Below are 24,215 nucleotides of genomic sequence, written 5' to 3'. Positions count from 1 at the left end.
TGGGGGAAGCGGTAAAAAAAGAAATGGTAATGGTAAATGTTAAAAATAAAGGGGTAAATAAAGAGGGTTATACAGGTAAAATATTAGGGCGGTTTTGAGTAATGTGGGGCGGTAAATAGTAAGCCCCTAAAAAAATGGAGGAAGTAGAACTTGGTACTATGGTTTCATTTAGGGTAACAAGAGATTAATGGTTAAAGATGTTAAATTTTAACCCAAAAACTACAATGGAGCAGCAAGGAACGGAGGCACAAGTCTTAAATTAGGTTTCAGATAATAAGCACCTAGCATATTGACAAATTGTTCCGAATGGAAGTATATTTACTTGGTGATAAACCGCAATTTAATATAAAGTACAAAGCCTTCCGAAGCTAGCTACAAACTCTACAAGCCTACAATTTCCTGAAGAAATCTACAATCCACAAAAGTAGCAAATTGGCCACAAACTTGTGATCTGGTGGTACTTAAAAACCCTTCTGAGGAATGAGCAATCCACAACTCAACCAAGTAGCGCGAGCATCAGCTTCAAAGCCTTTGTTAGCACATAGCAGTCATATTTTTGATAAACTCCAAAGCCTTTTCAGGTTTCAGACAGCATTACTAGAAAGAAATTCACTGATAAATGCACAGTAGGTTCAATCATCATCTGAAGAACATGAATTATCCTCCGTTTTCATTAACAATGGTGGGGCTGCAACCCATTCGCATGAACAGCTTCACATAGTCCACCAATTGAAGGCATAATGCGTGAGTCGCGTGACATCTTCAACACTCTGAAACTTAACTTCGAAACGGATTCTGAGGCTGAGAGAGTTTCTCCACAGCCACAAGTCTAAGGGATAATCTTTCATGTCTTTGTATTGGCAAATCTAAAAGAATAAATCACAAAATTTAAAACTTCAGACTTCAGTAAAGAACTTCAACCTCCTTGGAGCATATGCAAGCGGATTATTTTCAAGCAGCCATATTGTAAATGCGTCCACTTTCCTTCAGTGTCTTTGTGACGTGAAGTATTTGAACATCCTGAAGAAAACAGAATCCATGAGAATAATAAATTAGACACGAAAAACAAAAGGAATATCACAAAGTAGAAGAAAAATAAAACGGGAACACGTTATTTTCAATCTAGGAAAGCCACCAAGCAGTACTTCTCTCCAAATGACTCAGACCCACAGCATAATGCTAACATGAACATATGGAAATAAAATGATAGTGCTAATACACATATGACCCGTCAATTCAACCAGCTCGGAATATGTCGAAAAGAAACAGAAAGCACATAGAGCATTTAATATCATACAGTTGAGTATCAGATTCCTAAAAGAATTCCTTGCATAATTCTACAGATTCCTTCAAGCTCTTTGCTACTGCACACCGCTGTCCTAAAGAAAATTCATTTCTATTAACTAATGCTTAGTACATTTTAAAATAAGAGGGATTCTGAAATGAATAAAATAAATAGCAGAATGGGCAATCCTTTAATACATCTAGCTGTTACAATAAAGAAGAAACACACATTCCTTGAAGACATTTTGCTCCCTTTCCTTAGCTGAATAAAATATAACTGAAAAAGCAGAAAATAATCCCCCTCCTCCCGTTTCTTATTGCTTTCCTCTTCTTCCCTCCAGATCCTTATGAACCATATTCTAGGAGGATTTCACGAGGAACCACAAATCATTTGGAAGCTCTCTCACCTAGATTCATATGCATGGAAATTTTTTAACATAAGGCGCACCCTACTGTCCAAAAATACGCTCACCTACCTAAAGAAGTTCCCTAGACAACTATACCAGCTAGAATAATGTTTATAGTAATCAGAAATAAAGGAGTAAGACAAAATAGCTAAGGCTAAGCACATGCACAAGTATACATATTTCAACCCCAGTAGAACAAGGTCGGGTGATTGTGGATGAAATTAGCCATGAATCTGCTGTTTGACTAGCCTCTTGAAAGCAATGTTGGATAGAAATGGAGTTGACAATATAGGAACTAGCCTTACAATTTGCTCTCTTGTATTATATGGATGAATTAGAGTGCTCCTATAACAGAAAATAGCCTAAATTTATTTACTTTAAAAGAAAAATGATACCTTCTATCCCAATACTTGCCTCTTACATAAACACAATCCTTCCCTCTCTTCCGTCCAACTTTCTCCAACCCTTTTTTCCTACAATCCTAACTAAACAAACTATAGGACTTCCAAGTACACATTTGTATGTCTACTGAAATGGGGTAATATATTTAATTCAACCAGGTACGTACTAGAAGATGAGTTAAATGAAGGAAATATTACCATGTTAAAAAAGAATAACAAGTAAACCAGAGGAAGCAAAGCCATATGCACATTGCTAATAATGTGACCAGCAAGTGAGAGACCAAGCAGCAAAGTAGCGTGAGCATCAGGGGCAAGCCCTTTGCTACTCATGATTCTGAAGAACTCCAATGCCTTTCGGACATCAGTGTCATGAATAATCCTCTGCAAATCGTATTGAAAATGCAAAATATGGAGAGCAGCCACTAACTGTTCAGTTGTTCAACCGCATCATTCAAAACCCCTTTCTTACAGAGCCCCTTAATCATTACATTTGTGTATGAAATTGTTTGGTTGTAAATCCCTTTGCTTGTGGAGAAGAGAAAAAAACACAGCATCTTCAAGGTACTCAACTTGAAATACAAGTATGTGATAATAAGGGACCAATATGCTTCTATCCATTTCTCTCACGATTGCCGTTGCCTTGCTAATCTATGAGCTTTCACATAGGCCACCAATAAAAGAATCATTAGTAACTGTGGCTGTTGTGAGGTTTTGAGTTTTCATTTTCTGGACAAGTTGATTTGCAAACTCGAACCTGTTCTCCTTGCATAAGGCATCTATGAGAGTGCTATATGTGACAACATCGGGTTCCAATACTCCATTATGCATATCATGGAACAAGCCAAGTGCCTGATCAAGCTTCTTACACTTGCAATATCCATTTATCATTGCATTGTATGTATAATTGTCTGGATCTAAACCTTTAGCCCGGAGAGAAGTCAAGATGTCCCCTGCATCTTCAAGTCGCCCAACTTGACAAAGGCCATCAATTAGGATATTGTAGGTGACAATATCAGGGGCTGCTCCACTGGCAATCATTTTTTTCAGCATTGCCATTGCCTCATCAATCAGTGACATGTTATAGACACCATCTGTCAATGAAATGTAAGTAGGTGCTTCTGGTGTGAGGTTTTGAACTTTCATTTTCTGGATAAGTTGATCTGCAAGCTGGACTTTGTTCTCCTTGCACAAGGCATGTATGAGAATGTTGTACGTGACAACATTTGCTTTCAATCCTCTAAGATGCATATCATGGAACATGCCAAGGGCTTGGTCAAACTTTTTACACTTGCAATATCCATTTATTATTACATTATAAGTATAATTGTCTGGATCTAAACCTTTAGCCCGAAGAGAAGATAAGATGTCCATTGCTTCTTCAAGTCTCCCAACTTGACAAAGGCCGTCAATTAGGATATTGTAGGTGACAATATCAGGGGCTGCTCCACTACTCGTCATTCCTTTCAGCATTGCCATTGCCTCATCAATCTGTGAGCTTTTACAGAGGCCATCAAGCAATGAATTGTAAGTAACCCTATCAGGTGTGATACCTTGAGCTTCCATATCCTGGATAACTTGACATGCGAACTGGAGTTTGTTGTCCTTACAAAAGGCATTTATAAGAATGCTATATGTGAAAACATCAGGGGCTAATCCTCTTAGACGCATATCCTGGACTAAGTCGAAGGCCTTATCGAGCTTTTTACACTTGCAAAATCCGTTCAACAAGCTGGTGTAAGTAACAATATCAGGCATACAACCATTTTTCACTATCAAATTCATTAGGTCAAAACTTTCATCCATTTGCCCACACATACAAAACCCATCCAACAGAGAATTATAAGTAATGATATCTGGAGCATCACCCCTCTTAGTCATGAGTCCCAATATAGCTTCTGCCTCCCTAACCTTCCCATGTTTGCAACACATGTCAATTAGCATGTTATAGGTCTCAACAATAGGATCAATATTGTTCTCCAACATCTCATTTAACATGTCTTTTGCATCATCCCATTGCCTCAAAGTGTACATCCCTCTAACTAAGGTATTATAAGTTAAGACGTCGGGTGGAATGCCCTTGCTTTTCATCTCAGAAAAAAGGGTGAGGGCCTGAGGTAAAAGCTTGTTTTTACACAGACTATCAATGATGGTGTTATACATGAAAATATCAGGTTTGGAAAGGGAAAGCCCAGATTGCATAGTCAAAAGCAAAGTGAGAGCAGTTGCATGGTTTCCTATTCTACAAAGACCTTTGATCAAAGTACCATAGGTAACATGGTTGGCTTGAAACCCAAGCTTGACAATTTGATCCAACAATTTAGAAGCTTGTTCCAAAAGATCAATATGAATAAGCCCGTTGATGAGTGTATTGAAAGTCACAATACTGGGATGATACCCATTTTTGATGATTTTTCCCATAACCGAAAACCCGAAATCGACATGGCCCAGGTAGGAATAGCAATTGACAAGAACATTGAAAGAACGAAGATTATGAGAAACACCCAACATCTCTAAATGACCATACAGAGAAATTACAGTTGAATATATGTCAGAGTGACGAGGTTTAATCTTGGCCATAGAAGACAAAATTAGAGTAAAATCGAAAGGAGAAGGGAGAGGATTCATACGGGTCATTCTATTGAAGAGAGAGACAGCATCTTCAAGGTTGCGAAATCCCAGCTTAGATTGTTGTCGCACCGATTTCAGGAAGAATTTGGGATCAACGTCATTTTCAGCGGAGTCAGAAATGCTGTGGAGATGAAAAACAGAAGTTGGAAGACGATGAATGATGTTACCGCCATTAATGTAAGCTGAAGCTTTTGCAACGATTTGTTTTACACCAACTCCAAGTATAATCGCCATTCTTCAATTTCGAAAACCCTAATTTGATTATACTACCTAACCAATTTCAGAGGTCTGTAAAAATTGAAGGCGACGGTATCACTACATGAAAGAGAAATCCCTGATTTGCGAAGGGTTTAAGTAGAAGTTGAACTGTTGAAGAAAGATGCTATCGCCATTAATGTAAGCTTAAGCTTTTGCCATTAACACTCTCCAATTGCTTTATCAAATTCAAATTCAGAGGTCTGGGAAAATTGAAATCGGGGCAAAAACCCTAAATTGCCGAGGGTTTAATTAAGGGAGAAATGGTTGAATCTGTTGAAGTTTGTTGTTCTAATCGGGAGACTGGAGGAGAAAGATTTGAGCAAGTGAGAGAATGCATTTGTGTTGACTGTGATTCTGTGACGAACAAGTTCATTTTTGCAGGTGACTATAAATATTTCTATATTTAGAAATAAATTTGCCCAAAATTTAGATTAAGATTTTTTTTACAACATTTACCAATTATTAGGACCGCAAACGAGCCGATTCGAGTGTTACTTTGTTCGAGATAAGCTTGATAAAGATTTTCATTGTCTGAGCTTGTCTCGAGCTGAACCGAGCTTTGCAATTTATTGTTCGAGCTTTGTTCGCTAAGCATTTGGATATCTCGAGCTCGGCTTGAGCTCGCTCGTTTAGCTCGAGCTTGAACCCGAGTTCGAGTTCGAGCTAAACGGAAGTTTCCGCTTTCGTTTTATACATTTCTTGACATGTAAGGTCATATAAAACTTATATTTTATTCCATTAATTATTTTTTCGAGATTGAGCAAGTTATAAACGGGCTTGTAAACGAGTAATTAATGAGCTATAAACGAGTTCTCGTGAACATTAACGAGCCGAACATGATGTTGTTCGAGCTTGGCTCCTTTACTTATTGAGCTAGAATTTTTGTTCAAACTCATTCATTAAGTAATAAACGGACTTTGACCGAGCTTGTTCGCGAGTTATTAGCGAACGTATTGGCTCATTTGCAGCCTACCCACTACTTTTAATTGTAGGCAATTAACCCCCACAACTATCGTATGGTACCACATTCAACTAACTCTCCATATTACGCAGAGGAGATTTGAAATTTGAATTGCTTATTTATACGGAGTATTTGGTAACATAATCTAATCCAACAACGAATTTTAATATGTTTTGCATATTAATTGGACGTTTTTCAGCAATACGAAGAGAATTTGAGAGGCTTTATTATATTTGGTTGTAAATTGTAACATAGGGGCTTACTTCGTATCTAGTTTGATACAAAATAGTAAATTCTTATCGGAAGAATTTGGAAGAAAAGAGAAATTTCAACGTAACCACTTCCTTTTTATCCTTTCCTTTACTAATAATATAAAACCTTTTAAGATCAAATTTAAGAGGGTTTCTAAACCTCAAGTGACTTGTGTCCACATGGACACAAGTGATCCAAATACAATCATCTTGAGTACTAACACATAATATGTCAGTACCAAAATGCAAAATTGCTTAGAAATATCACCAATATAAGTCATATGTGTTATTATTGGTTTCACATAATTTGTATTGGTACTAACATATTCTGTATTGGTACTCCAAATTCTGTATTGGTACTCACTTGTGTCCAATATGGACACAAGTCACTTGTGACAAAGACTTCCTCCAAATTTAATCATACAATTGTAACTCATTTATAAAATCTATATCCTTAGAATCCTTTTTATCCCTTCCTTTACTAATATACATTATGATTAACCATGTTAATTGTCAAAATAATCTTATCAATTAAGCTTTAGTTTGCATGTTAAATGTTCAACATACGACTCCTTGAAGATGTGGTTATTTCCGTACAGGGCAGAGTCAACATCGGGTTTGGTAAAGAAAAGATGTAATGGAGCGAATACCAGTCGCGGATTACAAAAAACAGTTAAATAACCAGTAAGTGTAATATCTTAAAATAGAGGAAGAATTGCGTAGAATTAAAAAAAAAAAGAACATCCAAAAAGAAAAGTTTCCAAGAAGAATAGTTTGGTAAAAAAAAGTCATGGGGAGAATTAGTGTTGTGTTTTAGTTGACAGCCTGAAAAGTTGAACTTCCTAAGAAGTTCTATCCCGCCGTTACCCTAACTAAGTGGAACTTTTATGGAATTTCCTATGTCCAACTAAACGCAATTTAGCACTTGATAAGAAATTACTCGTATATTCCATGGGTATGGCACTAAAAAAAACAGGAGTACTTCGTAAAAATACTGTTTGTAATGGAATATCAAAGCTACAAATTAAAGTCTTAAGACGACATATGACATAATGCAGACTGCTAAGGGAAACATGACAGTAAGAAATTGTAAGATCTTCTGTTTCATCTAATGAAATCCACTATCTACAAAACCAGCAAACTGGCCAAGTCTAGAGTATGATTTTAAAGTTCATAAAAGTCTATGATTTTTTTTTTTGTTTGACCTTGGAAAAAGTCTATGATTACTGTCAAAGGACCAACTCAACCAAAAGCTTAAGCTGATGGTTGAAGCCCCAAGATTAGTTTTATACTCTATCACGCCCCCTCACATGAAAGCCCTTTGGGCTTGAAGTGTGGATGCAGCATATAGCGCGAAATATTCCACTTTGAAAGGAGGAGTGGATGAGTTTCGAACCCGTGACATTTGCGTCACGTTGGCTCTGATACCATGTCAAAGGACCAACTCAACCAAAAGCTTAAGCTGATGGTTGAAACCCCAAGATTAGTTTTATACTCTATCAATTACCATCATCGTATCCTACTGCACTGCCTGCAGACCGTCAAGCAAATCGAAGATAGGCCTTCGTTAAACAAGCAAACCAACATAGTACTCCGTATGTGATATCTATGTAAGTATTTCAGGAAACTGTTGGTCTGTTTTACCAGAAGCCAACTCCAGAAATACTGATGCAGTTGATTCAGCAGCGAAAACCTTATATAGCAACATTTCCTACGAAACAGTATGAAACAGTTTATTCATCCGGCCATGACCCTGTATGAAACAGTTGCAGTTACTGTCGAAAAGGTAAACGCTAAACATAATTATTTGTTAAGTACTGGAAAAAAACCCAGTAATGGGTACTACTTAGTATTATATGAAACTGGTTGACCTCATCCAGTAAAGAATAAGTCTCTCTATAATTTTATATGTCAACCTACCAGGCAAAGGTAAACGCTGGACAATATAGTTCCTAAATTATACCAGCCGGCCACAGGACATGGAAATCACTATTCTACCAATACAAAGATATGGCTGCACGTTCTTGTAATATATTCCTAACATCTTTTCATATTTCAAGAAAAATCAAACTTATGAGTTAATAATATCTCATATTCTTCATACACAAAACACACACACAATTATGCATCCTTCTTCTTCTTCTGTCATGAACGTACCCCCTAAAGGCGACAGTGCTCGGTACTCCAATGGCAGCAACTTCAGTGATGAAGAGGCTGGTATTTTCATGACAATTGATAACGAAAAGGGAGCTGAGTTCTTTGCCATAGAGCCTCCTAGGGCCGTACTTTCTAGGAATAGCTCGGAAAGGGAGAAACAAATCTCGGTTGATCCTATTTCCTTACAAGGTTCAACCACAACAATAAGGCAAGCTAGTTTCCGGCTAGTTTCTCCTCCTACTAATTCTATTAATTACGGTTCTGGCCCTAATGCTTCACCACCTCCAAAACTCAAGTTTGTGAGCACCAATTCCTCCCCGGAAAGTGCGTCTAAGAAGATGAATAGGGTGCAGTCTGTGATGGATGACGTGCACCTCGCTATGGCGGAGTCTAACACACGGAAGAGCAAGTCGCTTGGGGAAGGTAGAACAAGTGGGCCCGCGGATGACTTTGATCTTTGGCTTGAGAAATCAAACCAACACTCAGCAAAAGATCAAAGCAATAGTACTAATAACAATAAGCATTTTAATGGCGGCTTGTCTAAGCCACCACTTGGGCCCGGAAATGCAGACCGCCATAACAGTACGATGAAAAAGAGTAAAAGTCGAGACTCTGATTACCCCGAGGATAAGTTTAAGTGTGGGAAGTTGTGCCTATTTCTTCCTAGAGGGAAAGGGAAGACTGTAAGATCAATCTCATCAACATCAACGGTTTTGACACAAGCATCGTGTAAGACCGAACCAATGGCTATATCGAGGAGAGTCTCGTTGGAGAAGTTTGAGTGCGGGTCATGGGCTTCGTCGTTGGATAATGACGAGGGAGAATCTGCAAACCTTTTCTTTGATTTGCCAATGGAGCTGCTTAGGTGTAGTGTGAGTGATATGCAGTCACCAGTTACAGCTGCCTTTGTGTTCGATAACGATGATGACAATGGCAACCACGACAACAACAACAATAATAATAAAGACAAAGATATCGAGGTGGACTTCAATGCCTTCCTAGAAGCACAAAGTTAGAATTTTTTTTGGTTGGTAGTTTTGTGTTTTAGTTGCCAGCATATATCCTCTTTTACTTGTTAGAAATTTGCAGATGATTTTGTATATTTCAGATTTCACGTCTGTAATTGAGGATTCAGTAAAGTATCATGTATGACATTAATTACAGATTTACAGTCTAAGCTTCTGTTAGTGTTATTCATTCCGTTATCATCAGCAGGTTTAGTTCTAGGTCTCTGACACAAACCTCGTTTGAAGTTGGAACAGTTCAAAGGACTAGGAGTGGGCATTTCAGACATCCGATCCGATCCGAAAAAATTTCGACCAGACTCCGATCCGAAAATTTTCAGATATCCGATCTGGAACATCCGAATTTAACGGATATCCCAAAATTTTAAAGGTAATTTTTTGGAAAAATTAGAAAATTCAGATATTCCGGATATCCGATATTTTTAAAATCCAATCCGAATCCGACCCGAAATATCCAAATGTAAAAAATCGGATCAGATATCCGATTTTTCGGATCACATCAACCGTATCGGATATTTTTGTCATAGTTAAAACTTGATAGCCTCAATCTCGTCGCCTCACTAGGTAAATCATAAAATGTGTGGACTGCTCCTCCATTCCTATATGATTGTCATATTCGAAAAAAGACAGACTGTTCTAAAACACCATAACTATCCTTGACAAAAGTGGCCTATAATTTTAGTACAACCTCAAACAGATGTTGTCTACTACTACTCCGTACTCTACTATAAGGACAACGCGAGCAAAAAGGTTTCCATTGTTGGACAGTAATAAAAAAAATCACCTTTAATAACTTTTCTTAAGGTTAAAAAATCATCTGTTTCGTATTACAATTCGTTTATGAAATGCAGAAATGCAACCACCACTCACAAATGTAAATAATAAGATTACACCATGGTATGTATGAAAGCACAAAGTAAATAGCTATAGTGTTTGCAAACAGACCTTCTCAGCATATCATCTTCCACAATAATATACACAGGAAATTAAAACGAACTCCTTGCATGTCTTCAGTTAGTATCCTATTCGGGCAGTTCCTGGCGATTTTGGTTTATTCAGAATCGCCTAGCTGTGCAGACCTGTACCCTCACATTTTATCAACCTACAACGAGAGAGGATGTGAATTATATAGTGGAATCGAAGAGGGAAAAAGTCATGTTTTATATGATGCTGGAGAAATTAAGTGAATTAGATTACACAAAAATGAGAGTCAACTGTTACCACAGCACACTTGGACAATATAAAGAAAGAGGTTACTAATACCCGGTACTCTTTTCACCTTATTTCCACTAATTTAAGGAAAAATAAGTTAAGTTCAAGATAAATAAGGGTTGACCAAGTACAATTTATAACTAAAATAAGTTTTCATAAGTTCAGATAAAAGAAGTTCAGAAAAAAATAAGTGAAAATTGGGTGCGTTCTACATCAAGGACGGACAAAAGCGAACGAATATTATGCAGGTAGTTCAAGAATTCAACAAAGCATATTGACTAAGATAATAGAGTAATACTATTACTCACCATAATGTACACTCATTTGAAGCTGAAGAGACAAAGCGGGGTGATCTATCAGAACCTTGTCATCTGCTGAACCATTTGTGAAGCATTTGACTGTGCAACAAGTTGGTCTGAACTAGGAGAGGCTTTCATCAAGTGATTGGCACCAGACAAGTTACCAAGTCCCTGTCTCGCCATTTCTTTAGAATTGTTTGGATAGAATTCTGATTGTGAGGACTCCACCAGAGCACGTATCTGGCATGTGAAGTTTTGTGGACAATTAGAGATTCAAGAGCCCGTAAAAAGTAGACACTTATATAAATGCAATAAATTCACACATACCATATCAAGGCGCTTTCTGTGAACATCACTTGAAGGCTGCAACCACCAGATGTCACCAGGTAAGAATTAATCTGATATACTTTTGTATTATAAATGATGATATTGATAATATAATGACAATGATGATAGCCTTTTCAAGGGTTTTTGACTGACATCTCATTCCCCTCTAAATTGACATGAGTAGCTGCGGAAGTTTGTTCGAGTTCACAGGAAGCAAATGACTCCCTTCCATGTGAACTCTTTTCCCACTTGCACACAAGTGAACTGCTTCCCCCGTTCTTTTTTAGTTGGCACGTATTCCTTTCTGGGAATTTTCTTTTTAGTTGACACATTATTTTGGCAAGTTTTGCAATGTAAATTTCTATTTACCCTTACTTCCTCCACACTATTCCCTATGTTTAATGACTTGCCCCTAAACAATCCCTCCGCATTTTTTATATATTTAATTGCTCTTTCTTTTTCTTCCCTCTACATTCCCACCTTCCCAGCAGCCCTCCCTCTCTTACCTTGTTCCCCATGGCCACTACCTCCACCACCCTCTACATATTTTCGATCCCTAAAACCGAAACATCCCACTCTCTCTCTCCTCCCCATCACCACGTCCTCCTGGTTCTGCCGACGACGAAAACATTTCTCACTGCAACGATGTAACCACCCAAGGAAAGTTTACCAAAAACGAGGCCACAGGACCCATGGTGGTCGCCATGGTCGGATTTGTCCTGAGGTTCCAGATTTAAAACCACAGTAGCCAAATTAGACCATCATGCCTTCGATTTTGTGAAAATAACGCTCATGTGCGACGGTGATTGGAATTTTCTCTCCTTTTTCTCTATTTCGAATCCGGGGTTTACGGGGTTGAGTTCTTAAAAGAAAAAAATTAAACAAGTAGTTTTAGGTCTGAATTTTGCCAGTGGTGGTGTAGGCCATGTAAACGGAGGTGGTGGCATAGGCAGTGTAAACAGAGGTGGTGCTGTGGTGGGTAGGCGTTGGTCTTGATAATGGTTAGGGGTAATTTAATTAGTCTTTTTAGGGTTTTATGAATTTGGGTATTCTCAATTTAATTGCATTTTGGGATTTTGAGATGTGGATTTTATTTGCATTTAATCAATTTAAGGGGTTTGGGAGGTTTTTAGAGGAGAGAGAAATGGGAAGAGTATTTAGTTGGGAGTTTGGGACGACGGGTTGAGAGCCATGGGATGGGATGACTGATTAGTTTAGAAGAGGAAGAGCTGAAATAGAAAGGGGTGAAGGAGAAAGCTAGGTGGGTTAATGGGTTAGCGGATTGGGGTCTTTTTGCCCTTTACTTTTCTTTCCCACCCCTCAATATGTGTGCCAAAATGAAGTTTGTCAATAAAAAAGAACGGAGGAAGTATTATGTAAGCCTAAAAATGCCATTAAATATTTAAATTTCCTTACATCACCTGGTTAAAGCATGTGCGCTCAACAGACATTAGTAAAGCAAGAACTTACATTGTCGGTGTTGCTTTTCCGATCTTCGCTCGAGTATCCTGGGATAGTCAGATGCCAATTTTTTTCTGCATAACATGAGGAAGACATAAGCTCAATAAGATACCCATAGTAAACGGAGCATTATCCAATAAACAAAATTCTCTTCTACTTAAAGGAGAAAGTCCGCGTGGAGCATTTGTTACTTCAATTTTCACTAGTGTCAGGTCCTAAAATGGCAGTTTATCATCTACCGGCCATCAAATTAGTTTACGGTTGGTGGTGGAGGCAATGACCAAACCAAATAACATATTTGACTCTTACTACAAAGCCAGAGAAAAACCAGGGTTTCCAGATTCTCCACCTTAGACACATACCTTTGACACTAAGTTTTTTTTAAAAAATTATTAGCTTGAAATAAAGGTAGGGTTTCCCAATAACCCTCAAATTATCTAAATAAAATAATTAATCGTGCATCAAAACATATTTATTTAAAATCCATTCATCAAGGTAAAACATTCAGTATCTCCTTGAAACAGGTTTATAAACTTTCATCAAAAGGATCCTGAAAACGCATGCTAGAGACCTAGACTAATGATGCAAGCAAGAATTTCAGAACCATAATCCAAAGGAAATGTAAGTAACCACCAAAATTTTCTTATTAGTCTTCACAAGGAGAAGAAAACAAGAAAGAAAAGGGAATCTGAACTGAGAGGTTATAATTCTAGAGAAGGCAACAGACGAGAAATTGCATTTTCTCAAGTATTCTTTCTATTCGAGCATGTAAATATTGAAATACATGTCCTTTTAATATCCGTTAGCATCATACGACAATCACATTAAGCTACCATACAACTGAAGCTATTCCCAAGAAAATGTATTATAAATAGAATATACTTAATGCCCTTTGCTTTTAGCTTAGAAACTAACAGAAGATCTTTAAATTTTTTGACTCTTAGGAATCTAAATAATCACTCAAAAATAAGATGATCTACTCAAACTTCCTCCAGGAGTACAACAAAAAATTGAGATCAATCATCAAAACAACAATTGCAACAAAATACGACCCAGTAAGAAAAACTTGCAAGACGTAGAAAATGAGACCTAGGTGAAGCAACACATCCTTGGATTCCAATGTTGAAGATTTCCGATGCTTTGCCAAATTGCATGCAAATGTAGTAACCTGCAAAGTGGAGCAATAGTAATGAGACAAAAGAAGCACAGAAGCCAGAATTTTAAGCAATTCACCAAGGAATAGGCTGTGAGAACAATGATAATTTTGAAGGAAAACAAAATGACAATATAATAGTTGTAAGCCAGATTGATAGTACTAACAAGAAAACAAAAATTAATAACCGGTCTCCTAGAAAACTGGCAGATGTTATTAAAGCCCAAGTGCCACGGTAGAACATGCTAAGCAGACAATATACGATATTTAGCGGGCTCGCAAACATAAGCACAAAGCAAGGGGAGGAGGGAATGAAAATCCGGTCAATAGGAGATACATATTGGTTTTTAGCTCGCTCAAGCAATACAGAGTATTTCCTAAGTTGAGCAAGCATTTGTACATATAAGAAGATACAGCCAATACAGTAGATATGGGCCAATATAAGGCAGATAACCAATAGGAAAATTTGTCAGAAAGGACCTTTAAAAACACAAAAATTGTGAGAAAGAACCTTTTAAAAAAAAAGTTGTGAAATGAGGCCCAATTCAATTTTTTTGTTGTGAATAAGGACCAAATTTGATTTTCCGGTGGTCAACGACTGCTTTCCGGCGTTGACTGACACGTGACACACACGTGTGTCATTTTTTAACAGAAAATTATTATTTTTAAAGTTCCCTCCAATATTTTCCAACACCCCTTTACTACCCCAACTAACTTTTCCAGGTTTTATTTTAAAAAAAAAATATGGCTCTCTCTCCTCTAGCCTCTACCATTTTCTTCCTCCTTAAGACCACAAATTTATTCTCTTCAGTTGAAATCAATCAAATTTACGCAACCCATTTTCTTGTTGGGAATTTTCGTACGAGGTTACATAAAAGCCCCAATTTCTTTGCTCAAATTTCTCCAATTTTTGGAATCTTTAAACTAGGGTTCTTGAGCTTAATTTTTCTAATTTAAAGATTCAAAAAGTTGGAGAAATTTGAGCAAAATTTTTGGGGCTTTTAGTGCTACCTTGTACGAAAAATGCTTGACAAGCAAATGGGTTGCGCGAATTTGGTTAATTTCAACTGAAGAGAAGAAATTCGTGGTCTTAAGGGGGAAGAAAATGGCAGAGGCTCGAGGAGAGAGAGTCGGATTTTTTTTTTTTAAACCTGAAAATGTTAGATGGGGTAGTAAAAGGGGTGGCAGAAAATATTGGAGGGAACTTTAAAAAATAATATTTTTTGGTTAAAAAATGACACAAGTGCAGGTCAACGCCGGAAAGCAGTCGTTGACCACCGGAAAATCACATTTGGTCCTTATTCACAACAAAAAACTTAAATTGGGCCTCATTTCACAACTTTTTTTTAAAAGGTCCTTTCTCACAATTTTTGTGTTTTAAAAGGTCTTTTCTGACAAATTTTCCTAACCAATATTATTAAAATCATATCAAGTCGACTACGACCCTTTATGACCACAAAAGGTACACTTCCCCTGCCATTACAGACAAAGACAGTTGCAATCATGATTGAAAACCAAAGAGGTATCGTTTATCAAAAGCTTAAGTAATTCCTCTGCTAAAAACACTCACCGAATCAATAAAGTCATCAGCGATTTCTAAGAGGAGATCTTCAACTTCTGGATCCAACTTACCTTGGGCATCCACCTGAGAATCAACACATTGCATATAAGAACCAAATAACCAAGAATCAAACGCAAATTAAAAAGAAGGCTGGATAGGAAAAAAACAAGGCTATTATTGGAAAGTAGGATCGCAAAAGACATAATAGAAAATAAAAATAAAAAGTGACATTTTTTCTTGAAAAATATCTTTCAAAGTATATATGATGATTTTGTAGATTTCAAAAAATGCTAATTTATGTAATTAAGGCAGCCTTGTATCATACCAAACCAGTAAATCCCACATTTACTAACACAAATGAGCATTCGGTTTTGAAAAGTTATTAATGAGCACTAGAATGACAACACATGCAACGAATCTCCTCTTCTGGCAAGGACATGAGAAAATATATATGTGAGGAGAACTGCAACAATGCAGACCACATTTAATTTATGCAATCATAAAGAAAATCAACCAGACAGCACCTGGGAAACCAAATCTTGAATCTTTCGCTTCCCGAGCAGTTGATTCGTCGCCTCGTTTCCTTGACTTGAACTACCCCCTGGGGTAGTTGCCCCAGATACAGTAGCATCTGGCTGTGACCCAGTTAAGCTCAACGTCTTTTGTCCTGCTGGTCCCTGTATCCTAGGAGATAACTGCTGCTGCTGATTCATAGGTGATGGTTGCTGCAGGAGTTGCTGCTGCTGCTGCTGATTTTGCTGCTGCAACTGCTGCTGTTGTGGTGATGGTTGCTGCTGCTGTTGCTGCATTGATGGTGGCTGTTGCAGCTGACGCATTTGCGATGATTGCTGCTGCACCTGAGAATGCCCCATTGAAGGCTGCTGCTGAACCAGCTGAGATAATTGCTGAGAATTTAAGGACATGGTCTGCTGCAACTGAGGAGATTGGCCAATCTGTTGCTGTAAGAGCTGTCTTTGGTTTTGCTGCAGACGCAATGATGGTGATCCAGGGGCAGACATTGCAGGCATTTGCTTCATCCATTGTTGCTGAGACAAAGAGTTCTGCATCATAGGTGACTGTCCATTTTGAGATAAGCCAGACAACTGAGGATTCATATATGCCAACGATGACGTCCGAGAAAGGCTCTGACCCTAATTTTTTTTAGACATTAGTAATGAATAAGCATCAAGTTCTTAAATGACCACAAAGGATGCACATACGAGTACACATGCTAAAAGCTAAGTGGAATGTATAGGACTTATTAATGAAGGGATAAAAGACAGGAAAACAGTCGATATTTTGAAAGTCAACCAATTATATGTAGTTTAGATCGTTCATTGTCATATACACCACATAGTCACATACACTTGGTATAGATATAAGAAATAAGAGAAGGGAGAAGCGGCATAATCCTATCTCCTTACATAAAGAAAGGTGTGCTAAATAAAATTATCTTAAATAATTGTCGAGATCAAAGTCATTTGATGAAGGATATCTAGATATGCCTTACAAAATCCTTTTAGGTATGAGTAGCATTTAGGGTTTGACTTGTGACCTACTCAAAACTATACTAAATTTTAAAAGTAGTGTTTGACAAGAATCTCCTTCCTGTATACAATTTAAACATATATAACTCCTCTAATTCAATAATACTCCCTCAGCACCAGCTTAATTGTCACGCTATTTTTCACGGAACTTTTACTAACACAAACCCCACTTACAAGATACAACACTCTCTTTCTTACTTTTTTTTACAAAACCCCCACTTACTACACTCTTTCTTCTACTTTTACTTACACAAACCTATTCTCCTTGGTCTCTGTGTTCACAATAAGTGTAACCAATATTTAGAAATGAAGGTAGTATATTAATGTGGAAGTATGGAACATCTACGTAAATCACTGGTTTTGTTGATCACTGTATAGTCAATCTACTACCTCAGTTCTTAAAAGATAGTTAAACTTCCCATAGATAGTTACACTTATTTAAGCGACACAGGCAGGATGACAGGAGGGGGAAAAAATGGGGTATGTGTGTAAGAAAAAGTAGGAGAGTGTTGCAGGTGGGGATTTGTAAGAAAAAGAGTGCCATGGGTGGATTTTGTAAGAAAAAGTTTACCAGATTAGGTTTAAGGCAAAAGTCTAACTAACAAAAAGGGGAGACAAAAGTAGAAAGCGTAACCAACAAAAAGAATTGAGGTAGTATTCGATAAATTGCTAGCATTAGAAACAGGCAACAACAAGGGGAAATGCTCACAACTATTAAACAGATGGCAGTTACATGAACTAAATTTGCCGAACATGCCCAAGCAATTACAGAGATATATGTTATTTTCCTCATAACTTCCAAACATCTTGACACTATCTGCATCAGTTACACGGTTTACACCCTATAATCAATCAACCAAAAATTTCAAATCGGAAATTGATCTTTCTAAACAAAGGTTTCCCAAACAAAAGCCACTCAACCCAGATGAATCCTTTTCTTCTCATTTCCTTCCATACAAAACACAACAAAGTTCTTCAAACCCTTAAAGACTCAAACGTATGAGATCATAAAACATTTGCCTTGCCATTAATGTCACTCTTTCTGCCACTTTAAAACAAAATAAAATGCTGCGCTGAATTTGTGCCCCAAGGTGAACCCAGAAGAAACACGCACATGCTTATCTAAAAAAGCATCAGCAGAAATAATTTTAGGGAAACTTATTTAGATATCCTACAAGAGCAAGCATGCAGAGTTGAACTTTGAAGCATCGTCAATCAAAAGGAACTTGTTCCTTCAATTCTGTTATGACACTACAGAAACGGAAGTGCACAAATAATAAAGGAGTAATGGAGCTGAGAGGCTCAAACATCCTCACCGAACAGCTAAGATACAGACCCGATTAATAATCAATCACAGGTTGATTTAATTATTACTCAGAGAGTTTGAGGTTTTCCTAGATTAACTGGACATTCACCAATTAATCATCTGAGATATAGTTGATGATTGGTAATCCTTCTTTAGAGGCATAGTTAATAGGATTAAAGCTTGACCTAGAAGAATCCTACTCAACAACATCTGACACTCTGACAGAGTGACAGTTCTTGAAGAGTGTAAAATGCAGCATCAATCTTTGCTTGACCTTTGGTCCTATCCTATATTACCCTTAGATGTCTTATCTGGAGTTCTAGGCACTAGGCAGTACTGAGTAAGCAAGACAATAAATTAGAGATGTCTGGCAATATGCTTCTTGAGTAACATAAAAGGAACAGTTTAACAAGAAAATTGAATGGACCCCTATCTCACCTCTCTCCATCTGATATTGCCTTATAAGTGGTTCCAACATCTAATACTTCTTAACTGAAGCAGTCTAATTGCCTTTGGGAGTTTGGGTTGTACTTGTACTCATAGTGAAACTTTAGAATCAAAGTCACTAATTAGCTCGACCAACTTTGGAATGTATGCATGTAGAACCAAACTGATGAGAATAGTCAGCAAGCGCTTTTAGTCAAAAACTTCAAGATTTAACTGATCCGATATCAGAAATACTTGGACAGACTATTATGATTAGGAAACCAATTAATTTGGATAGGACATCAGATCAAATGTTCATGTTTTGAATTTAATTTGCTACCCTTTTTTCTTCTTAACCCCTTCTTGAACAATATTCATGAGGGTTGAGGACAATGTCACTTCAACCTGCTTCATTCAATACTCGGATAGATGAGAACTGAAATCCACAGAGTTTGGCTACTGAGTGACCCTTGTCTTCCAAATTAAGCATCCCAATGATCCCTTAATTGAAAAACACTTTCAATGAAAACAAAGGAAAAATCTACTTCAAACACTTTCTCCGAAGAAATATTCCATTACTATTGTTTATAAATAGAATGAGATTACTTATCAAAATTGCATATTCCTGTTTTGTGCAAAGAATCAGATAGGTTAAATCTCCAAGATATTCCAAGGTTCAATTAGGCAATTCTTCCTGTTTTTGACTAGAAGAGTAAACATCTAACCAACACATGCTTAGGCTGAAGATGTGCTAAAAGAAAAGGAAGTAAGTTTCAGTTTTTACCTGAGGCGACGCAAGTGTTTGTTGTGATAACTGCTGCCTCAACTGGGCTTGATTGATGCGTTGCCCATACGGGACAGAACCGTTTGCTCTCAGCTGTGAACCAAAACCCATCATCTGCAATGCTTGCAATTGTGATTGCCCAAGTGCATTTGCTGATTGAAATTGCGAACCATGAAGAATACTTGCCCTTTGCCTAGGCTACAAAATTTAAGGGGGGAAAAGACGATGGGTTAAAAGGACGAACATGATATCCACCTCTATGAACATGAAATATGCTAAGTACTCCAATTGCTAAACAATCTGCATAGAATTTCTTTAGCAATTCTTTAACCATTATACAATTAGGAAAGGGCTATCATCCACTATACACCAAAGAATTTCCCTAAAAATATCGAAAGATCCTCCATAAATTTAAATCAACTTCGTAACACAAGAACTAATGATCTCTATCAATAATTGTTTAGCTTTCATTTTCCCACTTATGTCTAAATTAGATTTCCTTTTCTCCCCAAAAAATTTCCCCAAAATCAAACCAATACTCACAGCCTGAAAAGTTTCCTAATGAAAAGTTTCCTACTACATTTACAATGGCTACACTTAACCACTACAGTGTTGTAGTACACTACTATTATTCAACTATTCTATAGCAAAAAGAATACAGAAAGACAGGCAAACAATAATCATTATTCATTACCCAATGTTAATGCTGAAACGACTATGCATTATCAATCAACAACTAACAACATACCGAAGCAAGCAATTGCGACTGCATACTATTATATTGGGCTGTTTGGCCAGACAACACGGGCAAAGACCCACTTTGCCCCAACATTGTCGATCGAGACAAACTTCCACTGCCCTGTTGTTGCTGCTGCAATTGTTGCTGCTGTGGTTGTTGCTGCAACTGTTGCTGTTGCGATTGTTGTTGCAATTGTTGCTGTTGCGATTGTTGTTGCAACTGTTGCTGCTGCGATTGTTGTTGCGGTTGCTGTGGTTGTTGCTGCTGCTGAGATTGTTGCGGCTGCTGTTGTTGAGATTGTAATTGTTGTGGTTGCTGCTGCGATTGTAGTTGTTGATGAGATTGTAATTGTTGCTGCCTTAATTGTTGATTTAACATTGACCCACCAAAATTCATTTGCCCATATAAGGCAGCTTGTGCTTGTTGTCTTAACAATTGTTGTTGTTGCTGCTGCTGCTGTTGCTGTTGCGGATTTCCCTGTTGCAACTGTTGTTGTTGTTGCTGCTGCTGCTGCTGTACCTGCGATTGCTGCATCTGATTCACCCTCGACAAAGAGGCGGATCGATGCATACCTTGTTGAGTCTGGAAACTATTAGAAATCCCGGAAACTCCATCCATGGCGGGAGAGGCACCCGCCTTGGGCCCGGGGAGGAAAGACCCATTCTCATAGTTTTCCATCCGAACATAAAAGGGGTTATAAACCAGAAGCCTGTGAAATTAAGAGCGGCAGAGTAGGAGAGGTGGTTGGAAGTCCCCTAAATTGAAAATCCACAATGGCAGCGGCGCCGCCCACTAGAGGTGGTGGTACAACTACAAGACGGTGGTTTTGTGGGAGGATTTTAAGAGGAGGAGGAGGAGACAATCAGAACTCCTGATGCTGGAGAAGACAATCAGAACTCCGAGGCTGGAGGAAGGAGATGAGAGCAGATGCGAGTTGGAGTCTGACGGAAGAAGATTTATTTGGGTTTCTTTTTTTACCTTTTTTTTATATATAAATTTATAAATATTGATTTCTATATGCGAAACTTATATTTATAATGCTATCAGAAATTCCATATCCGATTATGTATAGGGGTATTGGGTAGGAGAGTTTTGAGGCAAAAAGAGTTTTGAGGTAAAAAGAGTGAAGGGTTCGATCTTTACAAAGCTAATTGGAATGGAATAAAAATTATTAGGTACATTCGCGCGTAAATGTATTTTTATGCCTATTGCTGATTTTTATTAGTTATTACATTTTCTCCTCATAAGTAAGGAGAAATGTGAGAGGGTGCACAGTGCTTTCGGGTGCATGTAATATGTTCTAGAATATGAGAGGTTTGGTAGAGAGATTTGAGGTTAAAAAATTAATTTTGAAAAAGCTCAATATAAGAGCTTTTTACAATTAGAGGTTTGAGAAAGTGAATGAAAATTACTATTTTGTCATACTATTGCTTATAATTACAACTACTACCAACCTTGGTAATCTACTTCGTACATTATTTCTCTCTTAAAAATATTACTCACAAATCACAATGCCTTCTTCATTTCACCCTATCTCTAGACTCGTTTTTTATTGTAATAAATTTTATATTAGTACATAGTACTTTTTTGAAGGAATTAAAAGCAATTGCGATCATGCTTATAATATCTTTAGTAATATTTCTCTATTTGCAAATAATATATTTTTAAATTTTTTTAACTTAAGAATAATTTTTTTTTTAAAAATAATTTATTAATTCAATGTTAATTAAAACATAAAGAGAAAATAATTAACACAATAAACTATTTGTATAATATTAATAAGAAACAAAGTATGCCAATGTCCTTATAGTCATTTTACATATTAAACAGCTAACAACTAGTTTACCAAACACTTTTACATAAACAACTAATTCAACCAGTTAGTCAAACTAGTTAATAAAAACGGTTAACCACTAATAGCTAGTCAAACCAACTAACAACTAACAGGCAACAACTTCTAACCAAACAGGGGCATAGTGTTGTTATTGTTGTATGGAGTTGTTCATGGGCGGGACGATCCTCTAAACCTAGTCCGTTTAAATAGCGGGCTTGCACAACGATTTTGGAAAAATATTAAAATTTGGGTTGCTAATTAAGCCTGACTCGTTAATGTTAACGGATGAGCATGGACGAGATAATATTTGACGTTGGCAAGCCCGGTAAACCTGTTTATGAAAATAAAAATAAAAGTAAATTTATCTTATAAATATTTTGAGCTAGCCGGTTATACTTGCTTTTTTTTAAGCAGTAGAAGAACATTGGATGCTTGAGTTTCTGATGGGTAAAATTTTCACTTTCATTAACTTACTTATTTAAGAAAAATAACTTACTTCTTTCTTACATTCTCATAAGAGTATCCACGATTTTAATTTTTCACTTTGTGTTTATCGGATGGGACTCAAAATTTAGAGATAGTTTAAGAAAATCAAAGTTTAATAAACATAAAAATAAACTAATTATATATAGTAAAAAAAAATACTACCTCCGCTCAAAATGATTTTTACACTTTCCGCTTTAATTTGTTTCGTAATGTTCTTTACATTGTTCTTTATTCTACTTTTGGACATGAAACCTTACTATTTTACCCTCCTATGCCGCAACATTTATCACTTTTCACTCACTTTCCCTTATTTTATTCATTTTTCTTACAGTGAGTCAGTGAACAGTGAGTCATTGATTATGTGAGTCTATGTTAGTTAGTCTTCAAATTTCAGACTTTAATGAATAAAAAAAAAAAAAGTAAAGAACATACTAATATAAAGATATTGATATTGATATTGATACTTCTCTCGCTACAAACTAAATAAATCTATATATTTTTGGATCAAATAATAAACCTATTTATGCTTATTAACTATCTAATCTAATATATATAAATAAAGGAGGCATATTTACTGAGCTATTAGAGATTTAAAGCGCCACGTGGGAAATCTCATGGTTTCGGCCAATGAAAAATAAGATTTTCAATTTATTTTTGAATTAAAAAAATCGAGTGTCATGTAGATAATTAATTAGGTGTCATGTAGATATTTTATTTAATTAATTAATTACTAATATTATTCAAATCCATCCAAAATCAAACACTCTAATAATTTATATAAAAAAAAACTAAAATAAAATTCATCCAAAATCAAACACTAATCTAAAAAAAATTCAATCCAAAATCAAATACTAATCAAATATTAGAGCGCCATGTGTGAAATCTATTGGTTTCGGTCAATAAAAAATAAGATTTTGAAATTAATTTTGAATTGCAAAAATTGAATGACACGTAGATAAATAATTAGGTGCCACATATATATTTTTATTAATTAATTACTAATATTACGCATATACAAGTTCATCCAAAATCAAACACTCTAATAGTTAACAAAAAAATCTAAAACGAAATTCAATCCAAAAAAAAACTAATCTGATATATAAAATATACTACCTCCGTTCCACAATGATGTTCCAATTTCTTTTTTCACTTTTGCCAACGCACGTTTTGTATCGTATTTATCTATAGTTACACAATCTTAAAAATTATAATTTTTTGATATTCTTAAAGTGTTCATGTAGACGAATCAAACAAGATCCCACATGAATATGTTTTTTCTTATATGGCGGAAATAATTTAGAAGATTCTTTTCTATTGTAGATAGTGTCAAAAACCTCAATTGGAACATCATTATGGAACAGAGGGAGTAGCAGTTGGTATATATAAGAGTTTTATTTTAACTTAACAATTTAATAGAATCCGTGCATCGCACGGGCTAAAATCTAGTACTCATTCTATTTTACTACTATATAATAGATTGCAAGTGGTTAGAGCAGACCGGTGAAAGTTTAGAATGGGATGAAATAATTTTTTTTTATTGTTTTGGATTTGAAATTTTGAATATGCAGTGGGTTGGAAAAAAAAATGTGGATGCGCGCGTATTTTTCCCCCAATGGTGAAGCGATATACAAAGTAGTTTAGTTATCTACTTATAGAATTATTCTTGCGGGACCTGGTCCACAATAATATTATTGGGGACCCAAAGCCA

The 24,215-nt window shown here is 36.5% G+C and overlaps 3 protein-coding genes across 4 annotated transcripts; 1 reads left to right on the top strand and 2 right to left on the bottom strand.

Moving 5' to 3' along the window:
• Window positions 1–254: 254 nt before the first annotated feature.
• On the bottom strand, window positions 255–5,381 carry LOC110794710 (putative pentatricopeptide repeat-containing protein At1g12700, mitochondrial). Its single transcript, XM_021999672.2, has 2 exons — window positions 2,291–5,381; window positions 255–1,020 (listed from the first exon to the last, which is right to left on the bottom strand). Exon 1 carries the CDS (start codon window positions 4,952–4,954, stop codon window positions 2,741–2,743), a length of 2,214 nt encoding a protein of 737 aa, XP_021855364.1. The 5' UTR covers window positions 4,955–5,381; the 3' UTR covers window positions 255–1,020; window positions 2,291–2,740.
• A 2,804-nt stretch (window positions 5,382–8,185) lies between these two features.
• On the top strand, window positions 8,186–9,512 carry LOC110794736 (uncharacterized). Its single transcript, XM_021999695.2, has one exon. It carries the CDS (start codon window positions 8,314–8,316, stop codon window positions 9,361–9,363), a length of 1,050 nt encoding a protein of 349 aa, XP_021855387.1. The 5' UTR covers window positions 8,186–8,313; the 3' UTR covers window positions 9,364–9,512.
• Window positions 9,513–10,143: 631 nt separating this feature from the next.
• Window positions 10,144–21,186, bottom strand: LOC110794708 (transcription initiation factor TFIID subunit 12b). Of its 2 annotated transcripts, none has more exons than XM_021999671.2 (9): window positions 20,197–21,186; window positions 19,449–19,646; window positions 15,910–16,446; window positions 15,395–15,469; window positions 13,761–13,839; window positions 12,681–12,745; window positions 11,211–11,246; window positions 10,893–11,123; window positions 10,144–10,474 (listed from the first exon to the last, which is right to left on the bottom strand). In XM_021999671.2, exons 1-8 carry the CDS (start codon window positions 20,863–20,865, stop codon window positions 10,941–10,943), a joined length of 1,842 nt encoding a protein of 613 aa, XP_021855363.2. In that variant the 5' UTR covers window positions 20,866–21,186; the 3' UTR covers window positions 10,144–10,474; window positions 10,893–10,940. The 2 variants fall into 2 exon arrangements, with proteins under 2 accessions (XP_021855363.2, XP_021855362.2); XM_021999670.2 differs by having other exon boundaries at window positions 15,910–16,536; window positions 20,197–21,185.
• Between the last annotated feature and the right edge of the window lie 3,029 nt (window positions 21,187–24,215).

This window comes from Spinacia oleracea, chromosome 4 (genome assembly GCF_020520425.1).
Source record: "Spinacia oleracea cultivar Varoflay chromosome 4, BTI_SOV_V1, whole genome shotgun sequence".
NCBI classification, from domain to species: domain Eukaryota; kingdom Viridiplantae; phylum Streptophyta; class Magnoliopsida; order Caryophyllales; family Amaranthaceae; genus Spinacia; species Spinacia oleracea.
The sequence above is the reverse complement of the archived record's forward strand: the minus strand, read 5'-3'. Positions and strand labels throughout refer to the sequence as shown.

Coding starts and splice junctions, on each gene's coding strand:
- LOC110794710 (XM_021999672.2), bottom strand. CDS start 4,954: ATGGCGATTATACTTGGAGTTGGTGTAAAACAAATCGTTGCAAAAGCT.
- LOC110794708 (XM_021999670.2), bottom strand. CDS start 20,865: ATGGAAAACTATGAGAATGGGTCTTTCCTCCCCGGGCCCAAGGCGGGT. Junction 12,746..13,760: donor GGATGTGTTGCTTCACCTAG/GTCTCATTTTCT, acceptor CATGTTATGCAG/AAAAAAATTGGCATCTGACT. Junction 11,124..11,210: donor ACAGAAAGCGCCTTGATATG/GTATGTGTGAAT, acceptor TTCACATGCCAG/ATACGTGCTCTGGTGGAGTC.
- LOC110794736 (XM_021999695.2), top strand. CDS start 8,314: ATGCATCCTTCTTCTTCTTCTGTCATGAACGTACCCCCTAAAGGCGAC.